At 33.9% G+C, this 23,411-nt stretch overlaps 2 protein-coding genes across 2 annotated transcripts; one reads left to right on the forward strand and one right to left on the reverse strand.

Annotated features, from left to right (window-relative positions):
* Nucleotides 1–2,181: 2,181 nt before the first annotated feature.
* On the forward strand, nt 2,182–5,368 carry LOC101211415 (G-type lectin S-receptor-like serine/threonine-protein kinase At1g34300). Its single transcript, XM_004140952.3, has one exon. It carries the CDS (start codon nt 2,538–2,540, stop codon nt 5,058–5,060), a length of 2,523 nt encoding a protein of 840 aa, XP_004141000.1. The 5' UTR covers nt 2,182–2,537; the 3' UTR covers nt 5,061–5,368.
* A 3,201-nt stretch (nt 5,369–8,569) lies between these two features.
* Nucleotides 8,570–23,242, reverse strand: LOC101216723 (exocyst complex component SEC6). The gene is made up of 26 exons (XM_004140889.3): nt 23,108–23,242; nt 22,779–22,913; nt 19,232–19,270; nt 18,986–19,074; nt 18,816–18,906; nt 18,334–18,423; nt 18,085–18,164; nt 17,140–17,232; nt 16,595–16,621; nt 16,208–16,315; nt 15,985–16,123; nt 15,527–15,571; nt 14,104–14,159; nt 13,735–13,843; nt 12,656–12,796; nt 12,384–12,563; nt 11,930–12,013; nt 11,751–11,837; nt 11,175–11,219; nt 10,965–11,043; nt 10,426–10,495; nt 9,729–9,816; nt 9,527–9,616; nt 9,282–9,398; nt 9,128–9,190; nt 8,570–8,925 (listed from the first exon to the last, which is right to left on the reverse strand). The coding sequence occupies exons 2-26, from the start codon at nt 22,905–22,907 to the stop codon at nt 8,794–8,796; spliced, it is 2,271 nt and encodes a 756-aa protein (XP_004140937.1). The 5' UTR covers nt 22,908–22,913; nt 23,108–23,242; the 3' UTR covers nt 8,570–8,793.
* Between the last annotated feature and the right edge of the window lie 169 nt (nt 23,243–23,411).

Raw genomic sequence — 23,411 nt, forward strand, 5'->3', positions numbered from 1 at the left:
TTCAAAAGGAATTATCCTTAGATCTGCATAGGTGAGAGCATCTCAACAACGCTGGTTCAATAAACCTTCAATTTCAGAAGTAAGACCGGGTGGATAGCTAGGGACATGGGGTGCAAGACGAAATTCACTCTTACTCGCTTTAGGGTGAATAAATAGGCTGTTCTCTTAAAAACTGAATCCAAGTCTTGAACAAGGGACCTCATCCTCTTATTAACCCAAGAGAGATTCAGTTTATAAAGGTTACGTTGGACCTTAAAGCAATTGTCCAATAGTGTGGATCAGTGGGACTTAAGGAGCAAGATGTAATCTCGAGGGTACAACGTTATTTTGACCCAACCGAGGTTACGAACAATCTGTGAATGATTAATTTACTAATCATGGTTATATTAGATCATGGACACAAATATATCTATGGTGAGGAGAGTGCAACCACGATACTTTAGTGGAATGACCCGTTAGTTAACAGATGTTGATTATTTTGGTCTAAAAGAGTTTAGTAAGTTAATCTCGGATCATTGGAACCCATGATCTATATGTCCATTAGGTTTCCCTGCTAGCTCACGTGGAATTAACTTAGAACAATATGTTGGAATAATTCAAATTGTTCGAATTAGGTAAAGAGAGAGAAACTGACGAATATATGTGATATAATTGTCGATTATAAGTTTGAGATAGATACTTTATGTTTAAATGTGATTTAAATATTAAAATATGAATACTGATTCATATTCGAAAGCTCGAAATTGATGAAAATGGTCAAAGTTATAAAAAGTCAACATTGAAAAGTCAAACTTTGACTGATTTTATATTCAACTGTGATTTGAATTTCAGAAAAATGAATGTGGATTCATGCTCGGGAGGTAGAAATTAGTCAAGATGAACAAAATGATAAAAAGTCAAAATATTGACTTTTGACTTGAAAAGGTAAAAGTTTGATTTCGGCTTGAATGGTCAGAATAATCAAATGACCGTATTGCCCTTAGTGAAAAAATTCAACATTTTGTTGAATAATCATACTAACACTTTGTGGGATAAGTGTCTACGAAAGATGTGAACACATAGCTCATTAAAATTGGGAGAGAATGAGCTATTGATCATAGGTAAATGTATTTTTTTAATGCATTTTGCATGTAATTTTTCTATAAAATTGTTTTGAAGATTCATTTTGAGAAACTTATTTTTCGAAATTATTCAAAATTTCACCATTTTTTCCCAACTCTCTTTCTTAACCAAAAGTTGGTTCCCCTTTCAATTTCCATAATTTCTCTCTCAATTTTCTTCACTTATCGGGTCCACCATCAAGTTCTAACTTCAAAAATAGCAAATCAACACCAGTTCATGTTCACGAGGAGATATTGAGGAATTTGGAAGCAAGGAAAGTAAGTTTTCTTTAAACCTAATTTCATTTACTTAGAGTAGTTTTGACATGTTAATTTCTAAATATTTTAGATGTATTTTGATCTTTATTCTGCTGCATATGTCTCATGTTCCGAACAAATTTCTCTAAACTTAAAAAAAAGCAAGTAACAAATCTAACTCAGTTTCTTTTTTTAAATAAAGCATGAGTACAAAAAGGCCAAATATTAGTGATGATATATAACCATTGATAATAATTAAATTTGATTTTAACATAAGAAAAAATTGGTTTGAAAGTTATGTTGGACTGTTTCTATGCAACAAAAAGTTGACCTACTATATTGTTTTTATGTAATTTAGTAAAATACAACTTATTTAATTCCATAGGGTGATCTTTCTCATTCAACCCAATACTATTCTTTTTTTCTTATTGTATTTATACAATAACAATGATGTATTAAATGAAATAGTGTTGAATCAATTAAAAAAGCATCTATGATTGAGTGGACTTTTGTGACCAATCAACCTCTAGGCATCAAATTTGGTAACTAAAACTTTGATTATTATTATTTTTTCAAATTTACAATACAAATCTTGACTATCTTTGAAAGCACTTTAGTTTAAAAAAAGAAGTAAAAGCAATGTTGATTAAAATTAGAGTAAAAGTATAGAGATTGCATTAACTAAGTGTATGAAGTAATTTGAATATTTGAATGTAATAAGAAAAGAAGAAAAGGGGAAGATCACAGGTTTGAGTTGAGAATTAGGATTGAACAAAACAAATGGCTCCAAATCAAAACCCCACAAATTAGGGCAAAATTAAATATCTAAATTTTCATAAACAGTGTTTGGTAGAAAAGAAAATTGAAGTTTCTGACCCAAGAAAATTGACCACTGGTGAAGAAACAAAGATTCAACCACTCTACAATCAAACAACAATCCAATGAATCCATTTCCATTTTCCACTCTTCTCCTTCCACATGTTTCCCATTTTTCTTCCTCTCCATTTTCTTTAAATCTTTCGATTTCCCCTTTCGACAATCCATTATCTTCACGTTTTCATCGGAGTTTCTTACTTTTCCGACCGTTTCCCGTCCATTTCCTTGGTGTTTATGACCGGATTTCGCAAATTTGAAAATTGAAACCACCTTCTGTTCTCTTCATCACGATTGAAAAGAAAAATGAACTTCCATACCCATTTGTTTCCTTGCTTTATTGCTTTTGCTTTTGCAGTGTCTTTCTCGGAGGCTGCTATAACTCTAGGTTCTTCTTTGAGAGCTTCGGATCCCAATCAGGCCTGGAATTCCTCTAATGGAGATTTCTCTTTGAGTTTCACTCCATTGGGTTCTTCTTCTTTTAAAGCCGGCATAGTCTTCACTGGTGGCGTTCCTACTATATGGTCTGCTGGTGGCGGCGCTACAGTGGATGCTTCCAGTGCTCTTCACTTTCAATCTGACGGTAACCTCCGTCTCGTCAGTGGTTCTGGTGCCGTTGTTTGGGAATCTCACACTACTGGCCTTGGCGTTTCCTCCGCTGTGCTCGAGGATACCGGCAACCTCGTTCTTCTAAATAGTAGTTCCCAGCCGGTTTGGTCTTCGTTCGATCATCCGACGGATACGATTGTTCCATCGCAGAATTTTACTTTGGGAATGGTACTGCGATCTGGTCAGTATTCTTTTAAACTACTTGATGTTGGGAATATAACTCTGACTTGGAATGGAGATGAAGGTGATGTTATTTATTGGAATCATGGGTTAAATACATCGATCGGTGGAACTTTGAATTCTCCTAGTTTACGCTTACATTCTATTGGGATGTTGGCTGTTTTTGATACAAGAATACCAGCTGGTTCATTTGTAGCTTATAGCAATGATTATGCTGAAAATGCTGAGACTACTTTTAGGTTTCTAAAGTTAACAAGTGATGGAAATTTAGAGATTCATAGTGTTGTTAGAGGAAGTGGGTCTGAAACAACAGGATGGGAAGCTGTTTCTGATAGATGTCAGATATTTGGGTTTTGTGGGGAACTTAGTATTTGTAGTTATAATGATAGAAGTCCAATTTGTAATTGCCCATCTGCAAATTTTGAACCTTTTGATTCAAATGATTGGAAGAAAGGATGTAAGAGGAAGTTGGATCTCGGAAATTGTAGCAATGGCATTAACATGTTACCATTGGAGAATACAAAGCTTTTACAATATCCATGGAATTTTACAGGCATACAACAGTACTCCATGCAGATATCGGGGTGTCAATCGAATTGTCGACAAAGTGCTGCCTGTGATTCTTCTACTGCACCATCAGATGGGAGTGGGTTTTGTTATTACATACCTTCAGGTTTTATTAGGGGATATCAAAGTCCTGCTTTGCCAAGCACTTCATTCCTCAAGGTCTGTGGGGATGTGGACCTAAACCAACTGGAATCTTCTGATGTTTCGAGGCCAGGTGATAAGGTGAAGGTTTGGGTTTTGGCTGTTGTGGTTTTGGTTACCCTTTTTGCCATGATTGCTTTTGAGGCTGGTTTATGGTGGTGGTGTTGTAGACACACCTCCAATTTTGGAGGGATGTCCAGCCAATATACTCTTCTTGAGTATGCTTCTGGTGCTCCAGTGCAGTTCTCATATAAAGAACTCCATCGTGTGACGAACGGTTTCAAGGACAAGCTTGGAGCTGGTGGATTTGGTGCTGTTTATAAAGGGGTTCTTACTAATAGGACAGTTGTGGCAGTGAAACAACTCGAGGGAATTGAGCAGGGAGAGAAGCAATTTAGGATGGAGGTAGCAACTATAAGTAGCACACACCATTTGAATCTGGTGAGATTGGTTGGTTTTTGCTCAGAAGGACGGCGTAGGCTATTAGTATATGAGCTCATGAAGAATGGCTCTCTTGATGGATTGATATTCAAGGGAGAAGAAGGGCAATCTGGGAAGTTCCTTAGCTGGGAAGATCGTTTCAAAATCGCTGTTGGAACTGCCAAGGGGATCACATATCTTCATGAGGAGTGCCGTGATTGCATCATTCATTGTGATATAAAGCCAGAGAACATACTCTTAGATGAGCATTTAAATGCTAAAGTCTCAGATTTTGGTCTGGCAAAGCTCATTAATATGAAAGATCACAGATATCGAACCTTGACTAGCGTAAGAGGGACGAGGGGATATTTGGCACCTGAATGGCTAGCAAATCTGCCACTGACTTCGAAGTCTGATGTTTTCAGCTATGGTATGGTTCTTTTAGAGATCGTGAGTGGACGAAGGAATTTCGATGTTTCTGCAGAAACAAATCACAAGCGGTTCTCTTTGTGGGCTTACGAAGAGTTCGAAAAAGGAAATCTCATAGAAATTGTTGACAAAAGACTTGTGGATCAAGAGATTGATATGGACCAAGTTAGTAGGGTGGTTCAGGTGAGCTTTTGGTGCATCCAGGAGCAACCGTCTCAGAGGCCAACGATGGGAAAAGTCGTGCAGATGATCGATGGAGTCATCGACATCGAGAGGCCTCCTGCACCAAAAGTAACATCCATGGTTTCCACAAGTGGAACAACAAGCACTTATATCAGCAGCAATTTGAGCAATTTCTCCACCACACCCACAACCGAAACACCGGCCTCATTTTCGTCATCTCATGCTGCACTAGACATGACTCCTGGTGGCAGCAAGATTGAGAAAACAAGTTCATCCCTCCTCCAATCAAGGTACGACTAACTTCTAGTTCATTCCATATTCGAAGCTTCTTACACAGATTTAGGTGCAAATATTTTGCTCAAATCTTACTAGAAAGCTTTATAGTTCCTAGTCACGGTGTTGTAAAAATTAAGTCTTTTCTTCAAGTTATTTTTCCACTTTTAACTGTAAAAATATTTTGTAAATCATTGTTCAGTTTTGTTTTGTTGCTGAGGGTGCAAGCCCAACAAAGTTGTAATAAGTTAGTAACTTCATTATAATTGTATAATTGTTAAAATTTCCATTTTCTATATTATTTATATGATAGATGAAGGTATTTTTCAGGTCCATTTAGATACTATCTTTTCCCATTTGGGAGGTTAAGGTTTACATATTTCTGCCACAATTGTTGTACCAACTTGCATCGTTTGAATCTTCCTCGTCACCCATCTGCTTATTTGAATTGAACAAGTCGTCCAAGTACTCGTAAAACTAACAAGTTTGTTTTCTAAAACGTACATAAATGGACATGAATAAGTTTACATTGACCAGCATCTTTTCGAAACCTTTCCTTCATCACATTGTCGTATAGTTTCGTTTTAGCATTAATAGATTCGTTCCTATTATAATACAATGGATAGATGCATTTTGGAGTTTTGGAACACAACAAATAAATCAACGTCATATTGAATTTTCTTGAATTTGAAAGAAGCCCAATTTTAATCATATCAACTATCATGTGGTTGTAGTATTAATTAACTTTAACTAAACATTGAATTAGTTCAACTCAATCTTTCTCTTGATCAAAAGAAAATTTAAATTTTGATAGCCAACTTAAATTAGGTTTGGAAAGATTCAAACTTCCTCCTTCTACATAAATAGTCATGCTACTTAGATAACTAAGCTTAGTTTTGCAATCTAGTAAGAATTTAGAAGTAGTTTTAGATTGAAAGAAAAAAATGAAATGAAATGAAAGTCATTGTCGATGGTAAAAAGTATGTTACGAGAAAATGAAAGTCGTTGTCAATAGTAAAAAGAATGTTAGGAAGATTATTATTATTATTGGTGTTTTAATGCTTTTAATGGCATAGCTGTTATCGATAACATGTTTATGTAGAATATATGTTTTGATTTGATTTGTTTTTCCAATTTATTCTATATTGTTTAAAATTTTCAATTCATATTTTTTTCTTTTCGATGTTTCAATATTCTCGATTATATACTTTTCACTTAAATGAATGTCACTAATGGCTCATATTAGCTTTAATGACTTACCAAGAGGTTCGGGATTTTTTTTTAAAATTTCTTTATGTTGAGATTTAAATGGTAAAAATCACGTTTAAAGTATAGTGATAATTAAAATCCTATCTTAAACTTTCAATCCTACAAATTGAGTCTTTAAACTTATACAAGTGTAAAAATTGAACATGTAAACTTACATTAACAATTGTATAAGTATCGAGATCCAATTTAAGGCATCTTTGATAACCTTTTTTTTTCTTTATATTTTTTGTTGTTGAAAATTAAAATTTAAAAAAATGTGTTTTTATAACTCATTCAATTAATTAAGGAACTTGTTTACAAAATTAAGGAGGAAAATTGAAAACGAAGAAAATAAACATTTTAAAAAAATACATTTTGTTTTTAAAAAACAAAAAACAGTCACCAAATATATATGAATTTTGTTTTCAACAAACAAAAATTTTAGAAACAGAAAAAACAAAAATAAAAGTTGAAATTGAATCGTTACAAAACAGAACCTAAGAATTTAATTTCTATCACTATTGTAAATTTGAAAGTCCAATTTCTTTCGAGAGGTTTAATTTTTATAATCGAAAATTTAAAAGTGAAATTGCAATTATATGATTTTTTTCATTTTATCTCATTTGGTAAGCAATCAATAAAAGTTTGTTGTATCAAGGAGTGGAGTGTAGAAAAAATTGGTCTTGCTGTTCCCAATTGAAATAATATTCTATAGTTTATTGGAAGATTTTATTCCACCATTAAAATTGGAGAAGTGAAGGCAAAGATGAATTCAAGTCATTTTCTACAATTTATTGAAAGGTTTTATTCCACCGCTAATATAGGTGTAGTGGACACATTGTTTTGTTTCTTTTTCGTTTTGAAAAGTTGTGCTTCCTCTTATTCACCTTTTGCCATTTCTTGTTGACTTAGGCTTTATTTTCTAGTCAACTGAAAATACATTCTTCCAACAAAATATGTTTTAAATAAAATTGTTTCTATTAATTTTAAAGGTAATGGTAATGGATGACTATTTGAGAAATAATAATTAAGGATATAACAACATTTAAAAAAGTTGCAAATATAGCAAAGATAGACTTGTATGATCTATCGGTGATAGACCAATTTTTACAATGATCTATCGATGATAGACCAATTTTTACAACATGAGTGATAGACTATATCATTGATAGATTTGACAAATTTTACTATATTTACAATTTTTTTAAAATGTTGCTATATACTTAATTAGTTTGAATTTAATTACTAAATTTGCAACTATCCTTAATTTTAAATTACAACAAAATTAATAACCATTACCACCAACCTTCGATCATCGTGTTTTGATCTCCATTTCATGTGATTGTTTCATGCTACCACCTACCACCAATTTTCAATAACCATTTTTCAGTGACGCAGTTGGCCACCGATTATTGTCTTTGACAATCGTCGAACAACTCTGACCACCACCACCTCCTTTTTTTGTAATTTAATATTAATAAAATAATTTTAGTTTTACTTAAAAACACTTTTGAAAAAAGTTACCAAACACGTGTCTTTATTTTAAAAACTTTTTAGAAAATATATTTAAATGAAATGCATTTTTTAAAAACGTTTTTTTTCTAAAGTCATTCCAAACCGACCTTAAGACACTTTATATCTATTGGTTTGTTTCATTAATTCATTGAACTCATATCTAGACTCATATCTAAGAGAAGTGAAAACTTCAATTAATTGAAAAAGCAGGACACTCGAAAAAAAAGTCTAATTGTATTAGTGACTAACAAGATAGTGATTCAAATTTCCCTCTTTATTGTACTAAAAAAAAGGGTGAAGGGCACAAGCATTTAAAGTTATGCATCAAGCTCCAAGTTTCCAAACCTAGTGAGGTTTTCCCAAAACATAATTTTAGTTAAATTTAAATTTTGATTCCTATAGTTTAAAAAAAAATTAGAATTTAGTTCCTATAATTTTAAAAACCAAAATTTAGTTTATATGATTTGATAAAACTCCATCAACAATCCCAAACCACAGAGAATAAATTATAAGTTTTAGAACGATGGGTATTAAATTTAAACTTTCTCAAAACAATAGAAATCAAATTTGCAATTTAACCATAAATTTTTCTAAACAATAAATAAATATATATTTCAAATTAGAAATATACATCCCATCGAATCCCATATTGTAACCTATAATGGTGTGACATGTGTAGTAGTGCCTTTTAAGAGAGACCGTTTGTGTTCAATTACTTTTCTTTACTTTCTCTCCTCCCTACTTTTCACTATTGTTTTGTTTATTTGTACTTATTTCATAATGAATCACTTGAGCGTTTCTTACTTTTACTGTCTTAGAAAATTAACACAGAGACAAATATACACATTATTCTACACAGAAAATTTCAAAAAAGAAAAAAGGAGAGAAAAAGGAAGAACTAAAAGGTAGAGAGAACAAAGAGTTGAAAAATAATAATAAATGGTGATGTATGAAGAAAAATGAAGCAAGTTAAAAAAGAATTGGGAGATGATATATACTAAGTAAGCTTCCTCCAGATGTATCCTTTAGACTGTGCTAAGGATTTGACCCTTGGGAATACAAACCCTGCTCTTGGGGGATTTCCTCCAACAAGGGAATTCTCATATATTTCTTTGCATTCTTGTACTACCTGTTCAAAATGTAACACCACCCTTTCACTTTTCCCATATTAAAACTCATTTTTTTACTCCCATATTTTAAGAATTGTATCATTTCTTTTCCCTTTTCACATTATCTTGCATTCATGTTGAGTACGATAATTAACTTTGGATCGACATGTTAGTCGTGTTCATAACATATAAAATATGATCGTAAAAAGTAGTGAAGAATACCTCTTTAGCATCTTTTCTAGGTATGCCTTCCCTAAGTCCAACAAGCTTCTCGACCACCTCGGGCTGCAGCAAGTTGATATACGAGCAATTCAAACCCAAGATACTTTGCAGACGTAACAACCAAGATATATCGAAAACTAAGTAGAAGTTTTACCGGGCAATCTGGTTGGTGCTCAAGGATATTTGTGTATATGAGCGTGAAAGTATCTAAACTCTCGGCAGAAGCAAGTTCCCTTAGATCACTCAGTATCCTTACTCTGCTTTCAACTTTCTGTTACAGAAGGAAGAATCAAGAAAAAGAAGCTTAAGAAGAAAAAAGCATTTATCTTTTTATCTATGTGATAATAAAATGCACAAATGCAGTAGGAACATTTAAATAGAAATGTGCGGATTACTCACAGAGATGCTTATATACTCTCTAAAAAAGTCCATGAGGACCTCCTCATCCAGCCTCATCCGCTCAATAGTTTCTTCCTTTATGTAGTTTTTCTAGAATCAAAATCCACAAGATTGTATTTAGATAATCAAATCGTACAGGAATAAGAAGTCGAGATTAAGTGTTGAGAACTTAGAAGAGTGATTTATTATGCCAGAGTAAAACCTGTGTAAGCAAATGATCTACGTAGACAACGGCAGTTTCCTCCAAGCAAGCCTCAACGAATCTTCTGAATGATCGTTCTTCAATATACCTTCATAATTAAAAATGATATATGAAGATTGTCAAGCTTTGATACCTATAAACAGTGTAATGTGTATCGTAATCACAATTTATATGGTAGAAAGCAAACATTGAAAAACCAACTTGTACATAATTTTATGCTCTACAAATTGATAGTATTATCTGCATCTTTAGGGAAAAAACCAGCAGAACATAATGGTGAATTCATGTATAAAATATCTGTGATGCAATTCTAGAATTCATGCCTTCTTATATATATGATGGATTTCCTGTGGAAACATAATGAGCATTCTGGGGGTTTTTCTATATCGGTTAGCATGACGGAAAGTTTTCTCCAAGAAAGAAAAGGGAAGTTAGACTAAACTCAATCTAAGACTGGTGTATGATGCATGGTAGCTTATTTTCTATAAGAAGTCTCTTTTATAGTCTAAATTTCAACCTTTGGAGTTAAACACAAGTGAGTTTGTGATCATTAATGTACTGCAGAGTCTAAATTTCAATCCTAGATTCTTTTCACGACTCAATATCTTTTCTTTTTTTTTTTTTTGGGGGGGGGGGGGGGGGGGGGTTCGTAATGCTTAGTACAAGAAGACTAAAGTAGAAGAAAATGAGAACTTACATCTTCACATCTGTAAAATAGTCTCCAAACGTTGCGACTAGGTATTCAGTAACAAGCCCTTCGCACCATTCTAACATAGGAATGAGGTAACTTGTGTAAGGGAAGTCATTAATACACATTAAAAATTGCACGTGTCCATTCAAATTGGTTTTAAACATTTAATGGATTAAGAACTAACAGGGAAAAAAAACATTAGACAGAGTACAGAAAGAAACATATATTACTGAAACAAATAGATGAGAAGGGAGAACCATTTTCATTTACATCAGAAACAATATATGGTGTGGAAAGAGATAACCCGTAAGCAATCAAAAATATATTTGTCAATATTTCTGTGGTATATATTTCTTACAACAATTATATGTCAATGCACTACATAAGACACTAAAAATTTCTACAACTCCTAGTCTGTAGAAGGCGAAAATTTCCTTACCGCTTATGCATTCATATGATCTTAAACAATATATTCTTTGAACCGACTACAATGCAAATACTGCGTAACTTAGAGAAAATTATGATGCAGAGAGAAGGAATATTACCCTTCTGATAAAGCTTGACGAGTAACTCTTGCACTCCAGGATCCTCAAAAATTACACTGACGGTAAGATGCACAGCTTCCTAGCATCAATATGAGAAATATAACATACTTGTGCATAAGCAAACATAAATACAATAAACTTGTGGGAGAGGATTAAAATAAAGAGACCACAAAGAACTGTAGGAAAAGTAATTCTCATAGGATCAGGTACCTTGGCAACCTCTAGGAAACCTTTACAAGTATCTTCAAAATTTATCTGTAAAATATGAGAAACAAACCAAACTCAAATAAAATGCTGACGATTATTAGTAAACAAAAGATTTTATTACTAATAGTAGATGCACAAAAAAAGAAAGAGGAAAAAGATGAGATATCGCCAAGTGTCCAAGGAATTACAAGTCGCCTCCACAAGTTTTGCATCAAATCACAATCACAATCACAATAGTATTTAAGAGAGGAAACAGACACCCAGTACAATCGAAAACTTTAACTAGATTCTCACTTTTTCATAATCCAATTGTAAACCAAACTGGAAATAGGAAAACAAGCTAACGAACATTATCCAAATCATGATACTTTCTATTAAATAAAAGATTACAAATTAAGTCCAAAAATAGGTTAGTGGTTGTTAATTAATTAATAGGGAGGTTAAAAAAATCATTAGGAGACTGGATTTTCAACAGAATAAATAACAAATTTTATTTAACACGGAAAACATCTAAAAGAACCACTAACCTACAAGATAATATTGAAAAGTAAACCCAGAAAGAGATCACCATCGCATCACCTGTTCAGCGTAATTCTGAGGGAGAGCTTCAATTGTGCTAGTACTTAATTCCATGGCAAGATCATAGCAACGCAAGTTGTTGTTTATCTGAAGGCATTTTCAATATCAAGTAGTAAGAGCGTGGTCCAGCTTAAGTCTTGAAAATATAATAAATCCTACATAGGAGAAAAAAAACAAACCACTGCACACAAAGGTTCTAAACCAATTTCTGAAGCAGGTTCTTCAAGTCTCTTCCTCTCAGCTGCTTGAAAATCAATCATTACCTTGGGACAAAAAATATAGATATATCAAAAGCATCTCTTTACCATTTAAAAATGGTATAATAGCTTTCTAAAAAAGGGTTATACCAGTAACAGGGAAAAAAGTGCATGACATAATATGATAAAATTTAAACTGCAACAATCAAATAAACATTATACAAAAAGTGGGGAAAAAAAGAGTAATACTAAAGCCAAGAATCTTTCAAAGATATCTACATGTTCATTCATTTACTAGAGAACGTGTCTCCAAAGGTGTGAGAAGAATTCCTCATGTTATTGAAGCAACAATAGGAAAACAGTCTAATTCTGAAGTATCACCGAAGTAAAAGTAGTAGCTAGAGTTCAATCATGAGTGCAAAGTTATGTCTCTCACCTGAATAATTGCCAATGAAATTCTGTAAAGCATCACATCTGTGCTATTATCACGAACAATTTGCACTTGCTCACCTAGGATCCTAAACAAATCAACAGCAGCAGGTGTATACAGCTTGCCATCTTCCGTTTTCTTCGGTGGTTGAACCTTATCAGCCTCCAAGATATTCAAGTACCATTTCTAGGAACCATAAAAAGCAACAATGATAACAGCTGAAAATGATCAATGACTCCAACATCATTGCCGTTAAATTATTATAAATGAATTATTACCCTTGTAGTAGCTTGCATTCTTTCAACATAAGAATTCATCAGAGGATCCATAGCACCACTCTCAGAACATACTTGAGCCAGGGACTCATCAACACCTAGTCCAATTAGATTCTCTTGATACTCTACAACCCAACCTGTCACCTAACTCCAATAGTGAAGGAAGAAGAGTAGAATTTAGAAACTAAGATCTCTTGTAAATTTCTAAACAAGGAACTGGAAAATTTAGCAAATAACTGCACACTTTGATTTCTTTGCAAGGAATCTATAAGTGAAAAGTATGTATGATACAAATACTACCTAGAGTGCTCAATAATAAATATCCGAAAACAGTTTATTCACAATTCCAGAGTCAACCCATCTGGTGCAATATGTTATAAAATATTATAACAAAAGCTAGGGATAAATTCACTCTTTTTCTGTAGGGACAGTGTTTCTAAAGCTCAAAGCGCATTAGCACAATAGCCTTCTGGGCTTAAGCATGAGACCTTTTTCTTCCGTTTTCTTGTGCACTATATATTAAAAAATATATATAAAGTAACTGGGAGTGTCGAAAAAAACCATTGCTCACAAACTCTCTAAATGCAAGCACAAAACCCTAAACCCTTAACAAAAGAAACCCTAAAGCCTAGGGCTTAAGGTCATGAGGCTTCACAGGAAGACACACACTTATTGTGCACCTTCTTCCATGCTAGATTTGAGTCTGGTGCAGATGCGCACACCGCAAGGTGCCTTGTAAAACAATGGACAAGGATCCACATCACCACAAACTCTATGAATTAATCAAGCTATGCATTTCACAGAATCCTCGGCACAAGTTTTTGTTCCACTCAAAATGAAACATCAACGGGAAGTATCTAACTAAGAAGCAAATTACTGTGAGATCCCCTACCAATCCATATAACTGAAGTAAAATTCTACGTTATTGTAGTGTATCCAATCAAAACCAAAAAAGCCACCTTCTCTGCCATTGTCCACACATAGGGCCAGCCACTTTGCAAAGAATCTCAAAAGGCAACATTCATCGCCCCAAAAAAGAACCAAATATATAAAATAAATGACTGTTTAGACAAAACAAATACCTTTAGAATTTCTATATTGGTCAATTCATTTGCCCTGTCACTGAGTAATCTGAGCATCTGAATAAACCTTTCAGTGTATAGATTAACCATGAGTTGGAATATCTCATATCTACAAAAGCATACAATCAGAAATTGGTAACTTAATATTTATAAAAGATAAAATGATAGTTTTATCCAAAGAAACAAGGTGTCTTGTGAGCTTCTAAGAAACTTCAAAGATAATCTTCAAATTATATTTTCCATACAAGCCAAAATGAGGCACAAATACAGGTACTGGGATTCTTTTGTCACTTAATGAACCTATGGTTTCATAAAAATTGATCATGAATGAATGAATAAATCTTGAGGGGAGGAACAATATCAGCAAACCTTGGAGGGAAACAAGGAGCCACATAGTCATAAACATCTCCAAGCTCTTCTCCAATCTGAAACATGAAAAATTGGAATGGCCAGAGGAAGATTAAGAGAATGAATTATTATGAATATGATACTAGAAGAAGCTTACTTATTGCACTACAACAATAAACTCTCAGTTAAATCCTTGAAATGGAACCACTAAATATCAACAGAATGAGAATATATGGATTTAAAATTGGCAACTCTTATAAGGTTGTCAATGGTTAGGAAACCAATTTTCAACAGCTTTTCTGTTTGTTTGTTATTGTGTTATTGTGTTTTTGTGTGTGTGTGTGTGTGTGTGTGTTTTTGCAACAAGAAATAAATTTTGGGCATGCAAGTTACTACATGCTAAGTGGTACGAAAAGAGAACTTTTTATTTATAGTTAATGCTATGTCTATTTCATCTAATTAGTACTTTTCTACTCAATTGGTGAAGTATATTTTGACATAACATCTTGATTTTGTTAGTTAATTTTAACATTTTGAGACAATAAAAACTTGTTTGAGAAAAAGTCTGAGCATTAAATAGTGGCTGAAACTTTTAAGAGATTTCAGACTCTTAAATCACAATTGACTCAAAAGCTTAAGCTAGTGGGTGAAGGCAAATTTAATATTATATCACTCAACACTCCCTCACACTTGTGGATTTGATATATGAAGAAAGCCCAACAAGTGGAATTCAATTGGGGAAGAAATAACATTGTAGGGGCTTGAACATAGAACCTCTCTTGACCACCTATTCTGATACCATCTTAAATCACCAATTGACCCAAAAGTTTAAGCTAGTAGGTGAAGGCCAATTTAATATTGTATCACTCAACAAAGATAAACTAGAAAAATATTTCAATATTAGGGACTAATATATTTAGCCTAAACATTGATGATAGCTTCTAGAAAATCTTGTAACCTTTCCAATTAGTAGAGGCAAAATCTATGATCTTAATGTCCTCATGTATCCACTTATTAGATTCTTTTGCCGTTTCAATGATTCTACTGATTATCAACCTACAGCATCCAAAGCTTATTCAAAATCAAGCCAAAAGGCTATGCTGGTTCAATCTCAAGCTTTCTTGATACAAAGAAACTTGGTAACTAGGCCAACTTCAGGTGCAATGCAACCTGCTTCTCGGATTTGATGGTGCAACAATTATTTCTCATTTTTCTCCATTTAGGGTTTACTCAGACATCTTCTATCATTTTGGATCACAACCAACAGGTACAGAACAAAACATTCATGAAGTTACAACACCGCCAAGTTTAACCCATCAATATCTGGCTTTAATTTTACACCGAGAACATAATTGCTGATCCTCATTCCAAATCAGAGATGCATAATAGTAATAACAAAAAAAGGGGAAAAAACACTAGAAGGATTACAATATATGATGCATACCGTTCGAGCTTCCTCTAAAGCTGCCTTCAGGTCCTCAAAAACATGCTGAAGAATTAATTTTCATGAGATTCATTTACAAGAAGCCAGGAAAGTAAATATAGGGAAGTTGCAAAAAACACTTCTAAAGTATAGTGGTAGTTGCAAGTACACCCTTATATAAGTGTTAAAATTGAGCTCTCAAACTTATATAAGTGTTAAAATTTGACCCTCAAACTTATCATAATGGTAGATATTGGACCCCCAAATGATAAACATTGAACCCTTGAACTTGTACAATTGTTACAATTTCTATAACTAGATCCAATCTTAACACTTGTATAAGTTGGGCTCGATTTTTACAATTGAAAGTTTGATAGTATTATTGCAATTATCACCGGACTTCAGGAGTGGTTTTTGCAATTTTCCTTGCAAATTATATTTCATTTTTCTTTCCCATACAAAATTTGATAGAGAAATACCTCCGTCAAAAGTTTACTAAACCTTCCTTCAACAGTCTTCCTTATTTGCTCATAACATTTGTCTTTGTATGCTTTTCCCTGAGCCTTCAGTTTTTGTTGTGTAAGGTTTCTAGAAGAAGCTGTTGCTGTCGTGGTTTTTCTGGTTTGATCAATTGAAAATTGATTGATTAGCATAAACAACATTAAATCTCAAAAAATGAGTAAAATATGTTAAAATAATTACTTTGTAGTTCTGCGAGGGTTTGCTACTGTCGCCATTGCGCCACCTCCCTCGGCCTCAGCTGCTTCCTCAGCAAGTTGTTGATCGAGAATTTCTTGCATTTCAACGACTCTGAAAAGGTATGATTGACAAATTACACATTAAATCATTTCCATCAATAACATTAGCTATCATGAAAAAACCCATCAAGGGTTTTCCAAAAACTGGTATATGAAGTTCACTGGATTTAAAGAATTAAACAAAACAATTAATTGAGGATTTCTTTACATTTCATCATCTCCAAATCAAATGCCAGCATGAGATCCAAAACATATGTCTGAATGATCGTTCTAACTGAATTAATAAACAAAATTCAACCCAAGATTGGCAAAATGTCAATGTAGACATTACCTTATAGCACGAACCAATGTTTGTGGACTGCAGAATGGAAATTTTACACAGTTAGAAAAAGAGTGTTAAAAGGATCAAAATCATGGACAGCTACTAATGAAGCTTTAACTTTAATAATGAACAAATTCTGTAACTTACGGGTTTTTTAAGGTTATCTCTTGTATTTTGAGTTTATTATGAAATAACCTGATGAGTAGGTTACAGAATTTGTACTTTGAGATAACAAATTCTACTTTGACATAATAAACTCATTTGAGTTTATTTGACAACTCAATGGCCATGTGCATTCAGCTACTAATGATGGTTATCTCTTGTACTTTGAGTTTATTATGAAATAATAAAGAGACACTCTCCTTTTCAAAAACAAAAAAAATGTTTATTGGCAAAAAAGTGTCTCTGATATAGAAATGTAATCAAGCATTTGTTTTGGGTGAAAAACTAAAAGTTCAAGTAATAAGAGACAACAGTACAAAAGAGAACAAAAAGACAAGATTGTGTGCATAAAATTAAATTTAACAATGGCACTGAAATTGTACACACTGTACCTCTCCTTTGAAAGTTTATAAAAGTTGGATACATGTTCCCATAACGTCTTCTCAAATGTTTCCCAGGTTCGGTCTACATCTTCAAAATATTCTCTGTTGTTAATTCCAAAGATTAGAAGCATAGAACACCACGCTATGTAGCAAGAGAAGAAGATTTATAAAATGATATATATATATATATATTAAGAAACTTAAATTCACAAAAATATTAGAAAAAAATGATCTTAAAATATAAATTGAAGCGAAATGAAACATAAAATGTCAACATGGTATCATCCTAATAACTGTAATTGTTTGCCATGCTAATACCACCGGAAGTTTCAAAAGATTGAAGTATTATTCTCTCTGTTGTCTTACCATTGTCCCACCAACCAAAGCTAGTTCCTTTAAGAACTTCTAATGCTACCGGTCTACCAAACAAGTAAGCCACTTAAGTCTATCATTAAGTTCCATTATCATATAATTATTCTAGATATTGTTTCATTAAAACTATGTAATGTACAAAACGAGGAAGGGTCAGACCCTCAAACCAAGCAACAAAGTCACAGATATAAAATTTATAAAGATCAAAAGAAAACAAAAATCAGATATTCAACTTTTTTGGATAGGAACCAATTTCATTAATTAAATGATATGATAAAAAAGAGAAAACCATCCAAAAAGATTGCAAAAAGCTTCTCCTGTTGGATAGCAAAGAATTTAAGTCATAGCTGTTAAAAGGATTTACAACATGTAAGAGTCATAAAAAGAGAGGCTTCTAGGACTCCATGTGGGATTTTTCTTTGCCTTGAAAGATTCAAGAATTCCTTTCCTTCCAAACTAAGAGATATTTGCATGTGATTGCAACTACCTAGAAGTTTTTTTATTGCCTAATGGAAACATGATAGATCTATATACAGAGGAATACATAAACAAAAACAATACAGAACAGAACAGGACAGATACCTTAGTCTTCCAACCTCTTCTTTGTGAGATGCTGCAGCTGCTAAAGCAAACCTCCGTTTCCCATCAAGTGCAGTTAGCCTCTGTGACAAGTGTGCATAAAATAGGAAGAAACTATAAGGGCCAAAATATAAATGCATGATAAGCTACATGAAGATACTGCGTTGTTCAATCTTTTAAAAAGAATGCATAGATTTCCTAAATGACGAGATAACTTTTTCAAACTTAAAAATAACAATAGAGCTACTTCACCTCGTAGGTGTTTATAAGCTCTTTATCATCACTCAAAGAATCACGGGCCTCAGCTGCTTCAACAGATATGGACATCATACCCTCAACATCCTATTGAAGGCTCAAGTATTAGTTCTATAACACTGTATAAGTGCAGCTAACCACCATCAAGAAAACAAATAGATAAATATATACAGTTAAAAAGATCTTGAGCTTATAGAGAGGATTGATTTTAGATTTAGTATTTCATGCAGGATGTGTAAGATTTCGTTACAAAAAAAGTTGATAGTTAGCTTGTTAAATTAATGGTCTGAGTACTTAATGCAATTGCAACCCCAATGGTATAAGTTCAATTTACAAAAAAATTCTCAAGTTATACAACTAGACTTCAATAAACACCTAAAATAGTGAAAATAACAAGAACAAAGATGAAAAGAGAGCCACATAAATCATTCAAGCGTATATTCAATTTTAAATTTGTAGTTACGAAGAAGGCTACTGACCTTCAAGGTTGTCAGTAAGTTATTCCTTGCATTGCTAAGAAGTTTTATCTGATCATGGTTCTCTATTAATGTTTGGCATTCTTGACATAACCTGAATGCACATGGCAATTGAGTTGTCAAAATGCTTGAATAAAATTTGTATTTGAACTCTAATGCATCTATTTTCATACTTCTCGATCGAAATGAAGTTTTCTCGAAGCTGGTCTATTGTCTTCTCAGATAAAGAAAGTGACTCCAGTCCAGCTTGTGCTTGTTCAACCTACATTCATTTTGGGAAAGCAATACCATTTCAGAAACACAAGCTCCCCTATCTTCAACTGTGTCTCAAAATATTTGGTTCAATAGTAAATATGGTAATACACAATGGTGAGACAACATATCTCTTCAAAACTATGGGAAAAAGTTGTCAGTTGTACCTGCTCTGCAACCATTGTACTGAGCTGAGCATCATTCGCCTAACAAACAAAGTAGGATAACAAATGCATACAACGTCAGAATACCAGCAATTGAGCTTCAGTTGTGCAAAACATGTTTTTTTTATAGAATCAGTTGAGAAAAACTGAAAGAACAAAAGGGCATACAAAGAAAACCACCAAAACATACTTTCTATAGAAAGGGATTCAAACTAAGTAAGATCTTGCCTAGAGAACCAAAATCTCCCAAGAGTTCCTACACCTCATTTTCCCTCTCACCCAAATATACCATAACCCAGCCCCCCACCCAACCACAAAAGGCGGCCTCTCGAGGCAAATGGAAGAGGAAGTTCCAAGCATCGCACAATTATCCCTCTCGCCAGCTATTTGAACTAAACATCATAGAGTTTCTGACCAAATGATGGACTCTTGGAGGAGTAAACACAGAAACAAGAAATCTGGGAATTTTTATTAATATTCTGAATTAAAATAATAACAGCCTGTGCTTTATACTATGGACAATAGGTGACTTGGCACCTACACAACCAGTTGACACTAGAATTAAAGCCCAGGAAATACTAACTAAAATTAGAACACATAGTAAATAAAAGACAGCCACTGTAGCAGGAAACACAGCAACCAACTATCAGCTATTAAAATAATCAAATTCCCTCCTCCTAGGGAAAACTCGACCTCGAGTTTTAGGCTGAAATATGCAGTTGGTCGGGTATAAGTATTCAAAGATATCGGCTATGTTGAAGATAGGATCGATATGTCTGTGATCCGGTAAATCAATCTTGTATGCGTTGTCTCCTAATTTCTTTACTATTCGATAAGGTACTATCTTCTTTGGCTGTAATTTACTGTATTTTCCAGCTGGAAGTCTTGTTTTTCAAAGATATATCATGACTAGATCTCCTTCTTTGAATTTTTTGAATCTTCTATGTTTATCGGCTTGTGTCTTGTATTCCTCATTCATTTTTTCTAGTTGATTTGTTACTATCTTTATGCAATTCTGTTATCCTTTCCGTCATGTTTTCGGCTTCCATACTACGATCAACCTTAGAAGGAATGTTAGCAAGATCAACAATTAGTCTAGGTAATTTAGTGTAAACAATTTAAAATGGTGACTTCTCTGTTGATTGATTCTTCATATGATTGTAGGCGAACTCGGCTTGTGCTAAGATGGGATCTCATGCTCATTCACAATGATCCTACACCACAAGCATTCAGGCCCAAGGGAAAAAGCCCAAAGGCACTTACTCAACAAAGCATTGTTTCAAAGCCTTAACTAGCCAATCTCCAACCCTCCCTAGTTTACAGGGTGCCTAAGAACCTCCCAGCTAACCAGATGAGAACCCTTCCTTTCATCCACCCCCTTCTAAAGAAAATCTCTCATGAACTTCTCAAGGCTCTTGCAAACCGAACTAGGAGCCTAAACTAGGGTAAGATAATAAATGGGAATGTCAATAAGCACTGAATTGATCAAAGTTAGTTTACCAAATTTGGAGAAATAACCTTCCTTGCACGAAGCTAACCTCTGGTGGATTTTTTCAGATATGAGATTCCAAAAAAACAAGGACCTTGGGTTACAACTCGATAGGAGACCAAGGTAAGAGGAAGGAAAGGAACCAACCCTGAAACCACTCACATCTGCCCATCTCTTAAGCTTGTCTTGATCACAATTAATACCCAAGATTTGGCACTTGCTCATATTAATTATAAAGTTGGGCATGGCCCACAAAGAACCAAGAAGGAATCCTCATTGCCAGAACAAAACAACATTGTATCAGCTGCAAACTGAAAATGAGACAAGGCGACCTCATCAACCCAAGCCTAAAAGGCTCAATCATGTTTCCTTCCACATCCATTAAAATGAGTTGACTTAAGACATCCATGAAGATTAAGAACAAGAAGGGAAACAAAGCGTCTACTTGCCTTAACCCTCTAGAAACCTGAATCGACCTCTTTAGGGATCCTTTAATGATGATAGAGTATTTTACATTTCTAACACAACCTCATATGTTCATCCACCATTTATACCCAAATCTTTCTTTTGCATCACGCCATCGTCTTATCCAAAAAGTTCCAATTGACATGATCATAAGCCTTTTCACGATCAAGTTTGGATATAACTCCCTCTTTATTTGCTCCATAGTACTCAATGGCTTTGTTGGCAATAAGAGTTTGGTCGAAGTCTGTCTCCCCACTATAAAAAGTCCTTGCCCATCCAAAATTTTCGAGGGCAACACTTTCCTTGAGTGATTTGCAAGGACCTTAGCGAGAATCTTATAGATACTAGTTATGGGACTAATGGGCGTGAACTCCTTCACCCTACTAGCATTCTACTTTTTTGGGACAAGACACACAAATGCTTCCACCATAGAACGATTCAAAAAGCCTCTCTCAAAAAACTTTTTAAAAACTCCACCCAAATCAACCTTAGTTAGATCTCAATTATCTGGGAGAAATCCATGGAAAAACCATCCAAACCCAAGAACTTGTTTCTATTACTCCCAAAAACCACCGTCTTGATTTCATCCAAGTAAAAAGGACCACCAACTCCCCATCCTCCCTAGACGAAATTGGACACCTCAATCAATACCTTACACAAACGGCTGCGCTTGGACAAACAGGTTATAAAGAATATATTTCCTAATCAATAACTATAAGCATCATTATAACTTTGGAAAGTTGAATTAAACCTATTTAGACGATGTTTACAGCAACAAGAAACTGCAGAACTTCATCTATAAAACATAAGTTGCCTTTGCACCAAGAAATTTAATCAAATGCCCCAATTATACAGAAAAACTAGGTTGGACATGATGGATAGGGGGTGTCAACCTAGTTGATATGTCCCGATGTGCCTATTGATTCTTAAGTTTATTGCTCTTTGTATATCCCTCATGTACATCGAGCTTTGTCTCTTTATTATTATTACTTATATATTTAATAAAGAGATCAGTTTCCTTTTTAAAAAAATACAGAAAAACTAGGCAAAAAGGGAGAACATACTTTCTGAAGGTCACATGAACAGGAGTACCAGAATTGTGGTTTGGCGTGCTAACATTAGACTCAATTACTAGAAAAATTAAGTGAAAGCAAAAATTAGCTCAGCTTAAGGAAGCTTAAGTGTAAGAGCACCAACTCCTGAAACTTTTGTAGACTGTATATGTTCCTGGGAACAAATGGTCGAAGTAGGATTTTAAGTCCAAGTGCTATGAACTCTGAAATGCATCAAGTATAAATCTCTAGGTGAGGAATTGAGAATTTTTTAGACTGACTAGGATCACAAGGATGCAGCATTCTGGTATTTCTCGACTAAACCAAATCAAAGACATGTCGTCGTCAACAACTCTTACAACAGAACATAAAACAAAATTAGAATTCCTTGCTCTACGTCCTATCATTAGTACGAATACTACAAAGCTCCAGCACAAAAATTTGGAAAAAAAAAAAGCAAGATAAAATTCAAGGCACATCTCGCAGAGGAACACAGGAATTGAAGAATGTGATGGAAATTCATTAAAAAAAAAAAAAAAAGTACCTGCTGACGAGTAATATAATCAGCTTTGATCGAACTAATTGACTGCAGAAGCTCTGGAAGCGGCAGAAGTTTGGCAACCTCGCGTACGGCAGCTTCCTTTGCTTCGATACCGAGATCCTCGACCATCATCTTGCACTAAACAGAAATCGGAAACACAAAAGAGACTTGAAAATCGAGGAGATAATCAATGTAGTTAAACGAAAACTTGAACTCTGAAAATAGAAGCGATCTCTAGTGTTTGATAAACAGATTCTTCAACTTCGAAATAATCTTTGTTTATCCGAATGGAAATGGATCTGATTAACGAAGCCACTGCCGAAATTTCTTACCAGATTAACGACGAATAGAACCACAACATGAAATGGTAGGCCGAACAACGAACGAAATTCCTTTGAAATGAAATGATTTTCTATAATTTTATTTGTCAAACACCGTGTTAGATTTTTTTTTAAGTACTCCGTAAAAAAATAGATTACGAACTCTCACGAAATAATAAATTAGTAAAATTAATCAAAATATATAAAATTATAAGAAAATATTATCAATAGACTATGAAATCTTGTACTAAACCTAAATGACCTAAATGATATTGATACACAATCTTGTATCATAAGCGATTTTGGTGTACGTTGT

The sequence above is a fragment of the Cucumis sativus genome, chromosome 6 (genome assembly GCF_000004075.3).
Source record: "Cucumis sativus cultivar 9930 chromosome 6, Cucumber_9930_V3, whole genome shotgun sequence".
Classification (NCBI taxonomy): Eukaryota; Viridiplantae; Streptophyta; class Magnoliopsida; order Cucurbitales; family Cucurbitaceae; genus Cucumis; species Cucumis sativus.

Excerpts from the sequence above, each read along its gene's own strand:
- LOC101211415 (XM_004140952.3), top strand. The coding sequence starts at position 2,538 with ATGAACTTCCATACCCATTTGTTTCCTTGCTTTATTGCTTTTGCTTTT.
- LOC101216723 (XM_004140889.3), bottom strand. The coding sequence starts at position 22,907 with ATGATGGTCGAGGATCTCGGTATCGAAGCAAAGGAAGCTGCCGTACGC. Across the intron at positions 19,075-19,231 it reads GTACAATGGTTGCAGAGCAG|GTTGAACAAGCACAAGCTGG; the intron begins GTACAACTGACA and ends AAATGAATGTAG. Across the intron at positions 9,399-9,526 it reads GAGAGTATATAAGCATCTCT|AAAGTTGAAAGCAGAGTAAG; the intron begins GTGAGTAATCCG and ends CTTCTGTAACAG.